Source organism: Xyrauchen texanus, chromosome 28 (assembly GCF_025860055.1).
Source record: "Xyrauchen texanus isolate HMW12.3.18 chromosome 28, RBS_HiC_50CHRs, whole genome shotgun sequence".
Taxonomy (NCBI): Eukaryota; Metazoa; Chordata; class Actinopteri; order Cypriniformes; family Catostomidae; genus Xyrauchen; species Xyrauchen texanus.
Window position 1 is genome coordinate 19,030,315 of NC_068303.1, and position 10,905 is coordinate 19,041,219.

Here is a 10,905-nt window from a genome sequence, read left to right on the forward strand (position 1 = left end):
TTAAATTTCAAAAATGTCAAGTTGCCATGACTTGAAAGATTACTTTAGTAACTTAAAAAGATTAATATTGCTTTTGCTCTAATTTTTTAGCATACATTGATTCAAATTGTTAATTATTAATTGTTTCACTCTGAGTGAAGAGCTTATTGTCTGAAACCAGAGACAACACCACATAATTTACTCATCTCATGAACATTCATGAGTTACTAAATGACCATAGGGCCCTTTTTCTTTGATATTTTTCTAAGGTAAGTTACCAATTCGTAAAACATTAGCAGTTGTCCATAAAACACAAGGTTCATAGCGCACTTCGACTCAACATTAAATATAAAACTATACATTTTCTGTTTGGATGTGCATAACACATACGTTTTAGACTTAGCCCCACTTTATTTAACATTTAAAATAATGAACTGGTAGTTGCTGGACTGCTCTGAAAGCCCAGGACTTGAGCTTTATGACACTCAAGTCAAATATTTATTGTATGAAGATTACCTGCTAATTCTGTCTAAGATACCAGAAGGTCTCCAAAACAGTCTGGACATCTTAATTGGGCCCTAGATATCAACATCCAAAAAACTAAAATAATGATATTTCAGAAAAAAGACAGAAATCATGAAAAAAGACACTTATTTACCCTCAAAAATACCACACTTCGGGACACCTCATATATCTGGGCCTATATTCTTTGAATTTCAATACAGCGATTAAACCATTACTTACAAAAGCCCTTAGATCAATGTATGCCATACAAATGAGATTATTCAAGATTAACCTTCCAATCAGAATTTTGATAACGATATTTGAGTGTAATTCTACCCATAGCCTTATTCAGAAGTGAGGTCTGGGGCTCTCTTTGTTACAGGCATGATACCTGGAAAAAACACTTGATTGAAAGTCTACATGTATTGTTCTGCAGAAACATCCTTCAAGTCCATAGAAAAACACCCGATAATGCATGTAGAGCAGAATTTTACTGTCTCCCTCTAAATATAAGAATTAAAAAAAAAGAACATTGCCCAAAGAAGACCATCTGTGCAGTCACTGCACATCAGGAGAGGTCGAGACAGAGATGCACTTCCTCCTTCATTGCCCAAAATACACCTCCTTATGAGACTTACACCAAAATGCAAACCTCAATGAGAAAGATCTATTTACAATCTTGGTGAAGGGCCCACTTCCTACATAGCTGCTCAGCATTTACACAAGTGTCATAAACTTGAACACAGCAAGTGAACATGTCCACTATACACCACCTTATCAGTTACTTGATACTACTTGCTGTGTACATCCAGTACAGTATAACAGCAGTTAAAATGACACCATCTCTTTATTTACCCCTCCCTCATTTCATTGTTTCATTATTTATGTCATTATTATTTATTATTATATATACATATGTTTGCTTTATTTTTTTTGTTTGCTTTGGTAATATGTTCTGAAGTATGCCATGCCAATAAAGCAAATTTGAATGAATTTGAGAGTGAGTGAGAGAGAGAGAGGCTGAGACACCCGTGCAGCCTTTGAATAGATCAACATGGTTCAATTCAACAAGCTTAGTTTCGTTTTGGACTACCAGGTGTGCACGCGCATCTTGGGTGAGCACGTGCAAAGGATGAAGATGGTTAGACATAATTCTATGCTGAGCTCCTGGAAGTCATTGTTATTTAAAAAAAAGGCAAACTAGTGAATGAGCAACAGATTTCTTTGGTCTTACTCTGACTTCTGATACATGCTCCATTCAGCGACATGGCTGGATTAACTTATAAGACTTTGGTTTATACACCCAGATGAGAGGAAAGCACAAAAATGAAGAGGTTTTACAAGTCTTTACAGGATTCACTACAAAATTTAGGAGAATTACACCAGAGCCCAACACCTGTTGAAGGTGCCAGGTTCTTTTTGGATACTGATTTGATATTTGGAATGACACGTCACTATCTGAAGAGAAAACAGTAAGTAATAGCAACTTGTCAGTTCGCATGTTGTTTTATAAACTTTATAGCTGTAAAATATAGCACAAGAACAGGAAGTTATTATTTCATTTCAGCACCAAGAACAGCTCCTTCGAAACACAAGAGCCCCATAAATGTGGATGTTTTGTCTTTGAGAAATTAAACTTATCATATCATATCAACACATCACGCACAGAAATGTTTCATGCCATGGAGTGATAACAATCTCTTTACACAAGGTACACCGATGAATAAACTAACTTAAGAATCTTTCTTTTAATAGAAATAGAAATTGCGGTTTCTGCCCGCTTGGTGGCGCTAGAGTAATTGTAAATGGGTGATTGCAACAATGAAAATTCTCACAATGTGATGATGTGCCTAGGTAGAGAGATGTGCCTTTCTCTCTCTCTCTCTCTCTCTCTCTCTCTCTCTCTCTCTCTCTCTCTCTCTCTCTCTCTCTCTCTCTCTCAATTTAAAAGTACTTTATTGGCATGATTGTGTTTACATATTTCCAAAGCATTAAACACAGAACAGTTAACAGAACAAATAATAATATTAAAATGGTAACAAATAGCAATAAAGATAAAATTAAAATAAGGTGCCAGGTAATGAATAAAATAAAATAAAAACTATAATAACAATATACACTATACAATATAAAATAAAATAAGCATTTAACAGGACATTATGAACATAAGAGAATAAAAGTACTGTGACTGAAGTACATTAAGGCAGTAATTGTCTTTAAGTAATTGTCAGTAACATGTCTCTCTCTCTCTCTCTCTCTCTCTCTCTCTCTCTCTCTCTCTCTCCTCTCAATTCAATTTAATTCAAATTAGCTTTATTGGCTTGATCGTATACAATGTAGACAAAGCTTTCATTAACAAAATAAAGAAATAAACATGTATTACCCACATACAAATTAAAATAATAAAATAATAATAAAAACAGTAGTAATAATAACCATACAGATAAGTGCACAAAATGTAAAGAAAAATAACTACAAAGAACAATGAGTAACGTCTTTGGTTACTCATATAACCTTGGATCCCTGAGATGAAGGAAACGAGACATTGCATTTGAACGCTAAAGGGAATTTATTTTCCATGACCTAGTTGAAGCCTGTGTATCATAACGGGAATCTTATGATTGGCAATTGTGTTTGAGCCCTGCCCTTTTAGGCACGCATTTGCTCTATATATGCGGGCTCTCACACACAATTTCTTCAGAATTTTCTTCAGTAACCGGAAACGTTCCCTATCGATTCTTCACTCGACATTACATTTGAACGCAATGGGAACGGAGTCTTATCCCATTTACCTTAATCTGAGGATCTTTATGAGTCAAATAATACACACAGAATAATTTAACCATCAGGTAGGGATGGATGCTTTATACTATTGGAAGTGCTTGTGACTTCTAGTGGGAGTAAATTGAATAGCCGCCTACAAATGCAGCTGTATTAAAATTATAACAGGTAGCATGCCCATAATAAGGACTCAGGGGGACAGGGCTCACCCGCTGGGTGTTGGAATAGTAAGCTCTCTAGACAGAGAAGACTTCATGAGCGATGGACGCCACATCTAGGTTATAAAACCTTGCAGAACATATTCTGCTATTCATGTGCGATTCACAGCGTTTCATAAGCGAGTGTGATCGCATCAACGATCCAGTGAGAGAACATTGTTGGGAGGCGGACATGCCTTTTGTGCATCCTCCACTTAACAAACGAAGAGCTGATCTGACAGTCTAAACTGGTGAGTGTGCTCCACATACGTGGGCAATGCCTGCACGGGGTATAATAAATGTGCTAACTGCTCTGCATCGAATTAGGCGGTGGAGAAGAAAAGCTTCTAGGTACACTGAGCCCTAGCGGAAGTGGAAAGCGTCTTACGCACATATCCTTTTTTGGGTGTGATAGTGGCTTTTGAAAGCCCGGACCAAATTCCAGACAGGAACTGTGAACTGACAGGCCAGAACTAACAGCAGTGCCGTCTTTAAAGAGAGCACATGTAACTCAGCGGTTCCAGTTGTTTAAGCGGGGGCTCGTGAGCCCTCAGCACCAGATTTATACGTGTAAGTTCCACAGCTCTGGCTGGGGATGCCAAATCGTGCTCTTTGTTTGAGAGAGCAGATCCCTCCTCAGTGGTATTTCCCACAGAGGGCCGCCTAATATCTCCATCGTTTCCAGAAACCATGGCTGGTTGGGCCATTTTGGCGTAACCAACAGAACCGTTTTCTTGTCCTCTCTGACTTTGCTGATGACAGAGTGGAGGAGACATACCGGGGAAAACGTGTATTTGCATTTCGTCGGCCACTTATGGGCCAAGGCGTCTACTCCCAGAGGGGCTTGGGACATGGAGTACCAAAGAGGACAGTGGGCTATCTCTGCGGAGGAAAATAGGTTGAGTTCCGCTTTGCAGAACATTTCTCAAACTCTCAGAACTGTCTCAGAAAAGTCTCCATTCCACCGCCATTGGTCCCATTGGTCAAACTCAAAAGTATCAAGTCCCTGTGCTCGCAATGCAGAGACTTTGATCGGGCCAGTAATAGCCAATTGTTGAGGTAATTCAGAATGCGCACGCCGTTCATCTTCAAAGGGGCGAACACCAAATCGACACATTTCAAAAACTTGCACGGTGCAAGAGACAATCCAAAGGGAAGGACTTTGAATTGATATGTCATCCCTTGAACGCAAATCTTAAGAACAGCCTGTTGCATGGTACAATTCGGATATGAAAGCACGCGTCCTTTTGAACTATTGATGCAAACCAGTGCAATAAGATCTGTTTCTGAGTTAACTCTGGTGAGTTTACTCACTCTGCTGAATTCATCTGATGGTCTCATATTTACTGCACTCATTGAGGAAGTGTAGTTCATCCTCTATGACTCCTTGAGTGCAGTGTGAACACAGTCTGTTCTCTCTGGGTCTCCTGCTCTGTCTGTGCTGTCCCGTCTCTACAGACTGTGCTCACTCACATGATACTTCGTCAGAAGCTTCCTGTGAAGGTAGTCTTTAATTTTCGTCAGATATGATGCCAATTTATATTCTGTCTTAATTTTTGGGGAAATGGGTTAATTTGTTTATTTCTTTGAGATTTCTTTGACAGTGATGAATATATTATTCTTGACTCATGTTTTGTATTTGTTTTGTATTCATTTTAATTTTCCCTGCCTGAATTGAATTGATATATTTAGCTGGTGGTTGTCCACTAAGTACTGTTAAGAGCCATTCTCTGGGAGTGCTGCTCTGGTATAAACACATAGTGATGGTGATTTTCTGGGGAAGAGTCTGATAAGTGGAATGAGAATTTGAATGTCAGTCAAGAGAGAGAATGTTCTCTCTCTCTCTCTCTCTCTCTCTCTCTCTCTCACAGAGAGAGAGAGAGAGAGAGAGAGAGAGAGAGAGATTTTGATTTTTAAACAAACATTTATTCCAGAAAAATTAAAAACATTTAAATTAAAATAAAAATTACATCATGTTTATAAAAGATGTGAAAAGTAAATTCCATCTTCAAACACAGAACACAATACCTCTCTACAACACCATGTGTTTATAAACACTTCCATACAGTTCAAATCTTTATAAAAATAAAAGTCAATTAACATTCTCGATTTAATCATGGCTGTAAACATCATTACAACATCATAATCACCCTTTTGTTCAACTTTTCTCTTTCTACTAACATATATTGCCATTTTGCCTTGCCTATAATAAAATTGATTAATTGACATTCTTGTTGTCTTCTTCGAGTGTATTTAAAACCAAAAATAAAAATGGACACAGTAAAATTTTCATCAAAACAACTGAACATGTCTTTCAGCAAGTCAAATAAAGGCTTAAGTCTTGAGCAGTGCATAAACACATGAAAAATTGTCTCTCTTTGGGAACAAAAAGGACACTCATGATTAACATTTGGATTTAAAATAGAAATAAAAGAATTAACAGCAATTATACCATGTATAATTCTCCACTGTAAGTCTCCAATTCTTTTTGTTAATGGTGGCTTATAGAGTGCCCTCCACTCCGGTTTTACATCTCTATCAGAAAAAATTTTACGCCAAGGTGAATCAACTCTTCCATGCAGACCTTTTTGTTAAAAACTTTTACACAAGCATTGTACAACTTTTTTCCCCGACTTCATATAAGTCCATGTCTGGTACATTTTCCAAAAAAATTCCAGAGTGTTCTTCTATATCTGGGGACAAAAAACACCTGGGAAAGCATCTTTATCATTGGGTAGATGTTTCTCAGCAAAAAAAAGTCCAGCATGTTCATTTCTTTTTACTGTGAGTGCAGATTGCAAATTCTGAAGAAATTTTACCACAATTCGGATTGATTTAACACCTAAAGAGGCAGCTCGTCTTCCACATTTTTAAAATTTGGACCAGACACATTAATTAAACTCCCCAATGTTACAATCTTAGATTTGATGCACCACCATTTAGTAGACCACAAGTATCCAAAATATCCAGACGGGCACCATATATTATGGGTTCTTCCAGTAGCCAAAAAAGAGAATCTGTGCTCTCAGTCCTTTTCAATTTAAAAAGGTCCCATATTCTAAACAGATTTTTGTAAAAAACAGGAAGTCTTGATGTACTGAGTTTTTTTGGATCCACCAGGAATAAGTGTTTGTCCAGACAGAGTTCATCAACAGATTTAAGAATAGTGCAGGCCACTGATTTCCAAGCCAAAGTTTCTGAGCTGGTAAGGAAACGTTGTATAAATTGTAGTCGAAAAGCCGCAGTCCTACTTTGTATATGAACAAGTCCTTGGCCGCCTCCTTCTTTTTTTAGATACAAAATGTTGTGTGGTATCCAGTGTAATTTGTCCCAAAAAGAAATCTAATAGAACAGACTGAATTTTCCCAAGTAAGCTAGCTGGTGGATCAATGCAAGCCATCCGGTGCCACAAAGAGGAAGCCACCAAATTGTTGATGACTAAAGTGCGTCCCCTGTAGGATAAATTTGGTACAAGCCATTTCCATTTTTCAAGTCGGCTCTTTAGTTTTTCGACTGTTCCTATCCAATTTTTTGGGCTGCTACTTGTTACCTAAGAATACTCCCAAATACTTCAGACCATTTCTTGTCCAGTGCAAACCATCTGGAAGATTTGGTACTCCATTCTTCCATTGACCGATCAAAACTGCCTCGCTTTTGTTCCAGTTAATCCTTGCAGAAGAAATTAGGCTAAAATCTTTTAATGTCGTCAAAAGTAAGTCTATATCATTTTGCTTATTTGTCATTATAATAACATCGTCTGCATATGCAGACAGACATAAAGAAGTTTTAAAATTGGGTAAAAACACCCTTCTAAAACTCTCCTTAAAACACTTAAAAGCGGTTCTATTGCAAGAGTGTATAATAGCCCTGACAAAGAACAACCCTGTCTTACCCCACGACACACTTTAAAAGGAGCACATAAGCCACCATTAATCTTCAGTAGACTCTCAATATCACAGTATAAGACTTTAATATAAGCTAAAAATTTAGAATTAAAACCAAAAGCTTGGAGAGTCTTCCATAAATAATTGTGTTCTACGTGTCAAAAGCTTTTTCTTGGTCTAAAGAAATCAATCCTAAGTCAAGACCAAACATATTAGAAACATCAAACATATCTCTAATTAAATGAATATTATCAAAAATTGACCTCTTAGGTACACAATATGACTGGTCAGGATGGATAATTTCAGCTAAAACTTTTCCCAAACGGGTAGCTAGTGTTTTGGACAACAGTTTATAATCGCAACACAACAGAGATACAGGTCTCCAGTTTTTTATATCGCTCAATATTCCCTTTTTAGGCAAAAGGGTCAAAACCAGCTCTTCTGCAACTCAAAGGCAAAAGTCCTTTGGCTAAACTATCATTGAGAACAATTAGCAAATCTTCTCCAATGATTGACCAAAGAGATTTGTAAAATTCAACAGGGATTCCATCTAATCCAGGAACTTTGCCATTCTCCATGCCCTGTAGAGCTTTAGATAATTCTTCTAAGCCAATAGGCTTTGTAAATGCCATATTCGCTCTGACACTTTAGGTAATTTTTCAAAGAAAAACTGTTCTATATCTTTCTCTTCTTTATATTCAGATTTATAAAGATTTTCATAAAAACTGACTGCTCTTTCTCTTATTTCTGTTGAACCTGATAATAAAGATCCAGACTCAGAGAGCAGTGAATGAATAAAACGTTTCTGTCCATTTTTTTTTTCTAAGCTGAAAAAATATTTTGATGGAATATCCATCTGTTCTATGGTCTTAAAACGCGATCTAACTAAAGCACCCTGTGCTTTCATCTCTTGTAGGTCAGACAGAGCGGTTTTCTTTAGAAAAAGAGAATCAATAAAAGCTTTATTTCCACCTAGTTGTGCCATATCTTGAAGTTTCAGAATTTCAGTTTCCAGATTTCTCATAGACTTAGCTGTCTCCCTTTGTGATATTTTGAGTGTACTGTTGACAAAAAGTTTGATTTGGACCTTGCCAAAATCCCACCAACTCTGCAAAGAGGAAAAGAATCTTTTTATTTTTAAAACTTTCCCAAAAAAGCAAAAAGCCTCTTTAAAAGAAGCATCATTTAAAAGAGTGGTGTTAAAATGCCAATATGCACTCCTTGGTGACACAGAATTTAAAAAACACTGCAAATAACTACACTGTGGTCGGAAAAACCAACTGGATTTATTATACAACTCTTAAAAACACTGTGATGATGTTTGAAACTGTAAAATCTGTCCAATCTCGCTAAAGACAATAAATTATCATGGGCGTGAGCCCACGTATATTGTCTTGAAGTCCCATTTAAATTTCTCCAGACATCACATAGGTCATTCTTTTCAATTATCTCACAAAGTCGCTTACGGGAAGGCATGTGTGGTTCTATGTGGTTGCGATCGATATTTTGTTCAACACAATTAAAATCTCCACCAAGGAAAAGATATTCTTCATTACTACATTTATCTAGTGTTGAGCATAAAACATCCATAAAAGCCACTCTTTCTAAAGGTAAAGTGGGGGCATACACACAAATAAAAACCAGAACATATTTTTCAAAAATGGTTTGAATTTTCAAGAGTCTCCCTTTCACGATTTCTTCTATTTTAAAAGAACATGGAGTAAAATTTTTCGCGAACAAGATGGCAACTCCACCACTACGTGAAGTTTTATGACTTAAAAAAATACAACCATTCCATTCTTTTGTCCAGTCTGTAGCGTTTTTATCATCACTGTGTGTTTCTTGTAAAAAAAGAACATCAAGTTTTTTCTGTTTCATTGTTTCGTACACCTGCATTCTTTTAACTTCATCCCTGGCTCCGTTTACATTTAAGGATGCAATACGGATATCTGCCATGAGTAAAGAAAAAAATGAAACAAAACAATAAAAACCAAACAGAAAACCACAACCAGTGAAGATAAAATAATTATACCACTTTGTCATCATTATTGTTCAGTTGATTTTGGATTTTTGCCATAATTTTTTTCAGTCGATATACTTCTGTATCCAGAAAGTAACCCTCACTCATTAAACTCCTAGTGCTTACCACAAACCGTTTCAGGTCTGGGAAGAAATCAACAATCTGTACACCTCTCTGATTTTTTGTCAATTTTAGAAACATCTTAATTTCATCAGCACTATAGTCATCACATTTCCATTCACTCTGTGAAAAACTTGAAACACTGGAGTCAGAAAACTCACTTTCACTGTCAACATTGTCTGTGTCATTCTTTTGTTCTTTTCTTGCTTGTTTTGAATTTTCCTTTCTGTCTTTCTTTTTTCTTTTAACAGGAGTTTTGAAGACATCGTGATCCATGTCTACCTCACACAAATGTACATTGTCTGATAAAGGTTCTATATCAGATAAGCAGTTCAGCGAACTTTTTTGTGTGTCTATTGGTTTTCTATGACAGTGGATTTTTCAAGCAAGGTCACATTCATTTGATCATCAGCCGTATCATTATTTTCTTTGATCTCAACCATATTTTGAGCGGTTTCAACAATCCGTTCACAAGGCACTGTGTTTATTGTGTGCTTGGCAGACTGTACTGGATTCAAAAGTACTGACACAGAAGAACCAGTAACACACTCTTCTTGTACTGTCTTCTCATCGACTTGTTTCGCGTGTGTACTCTCGTTTTCGGGACAGGCGCGAGCCAAATGTCCGTTTCTTCCACAGCCGAAACATTTTAATGTGTCAGTAGATACATAGACAGTATAATCAAAATTATCAGATCTGACTTTCAGATTTAAATTCAGGTCTGTTCTATTTTCACTCAGGATCATATAAGTGAATCTCCTGAACGACACCACATGTTTGATCAAGTCCGATTTACTCCCGATCGTGATCTTTTCACTGGAGCAACCAACTTCCCAAACCGTGACAGTTCTTTAGTCAAAGCCTCGTCTTTGATAAAAGGTGGGACATTTGACAAAATTACTTTCTTAGCAGGGGTTGAAAGAGGAAGCACAGGTGTAAAAAGGCCATGAATCACAACTCCTCTTTCTACAATAACATTTGCATTCTCCACAGTGTTTAAAAACAAACAACTGCGTTGCTCATCCTTGATGCTGCAAGAATGCTCTTGTGCCCAACGATCTCACCGATGGCCAAGATACAATCTTCCACACTTGCAGCGGCCACCACTTTAACCCCATGGCGCCGCGTTAGTGAACCGAGTGAATCAACACTTTGGGCTGCCATGCCCCTGGTGATACACCGGTACACCCGTGAAACAATATATAGTTTTATCTACTCAATGCAGATTAAAGGTTTTTTTTTTTTTTTTTTAGAAAATAGCAAAGTTCAAGTAAGGAAAAGCCACAGCGGGCAGAAAAACACTCGAACTTCACCGCACACTCTCCACGCTCACTCAGCAACCGCTCACGCATGCGCACGACACACACAGAGAGAGAGAGAGAGAGAGAGAGAGAGAGAGAGAGAGAGAGAGAGAGAGAGA

General features: G+C 37.2%; 1 protein-coding gene across 1 annotated transcript in view; it reads left to right on the plus strand.

Moving 5' to 3' along the window:
• LOC127622483 (inositol-tetrakisphosphate 1-kinase-like) overlaps nt 1–10,905 on the plus strand; it is a 22,463-nt gene that overhangs the window by 4,564 nt on the left and 6,994 nt on the right. Inside the window, exon 2 of the mRNA XM_052096584.1 lies at nt 10,226–10,364. Coding sequence (XP_051952544.1) covers nt 10,226–10,364 — 139 coding nt within the window. The remainder of the gene's footprint in view (nt 1–10,225; nt 10,365–10,905) is intronic.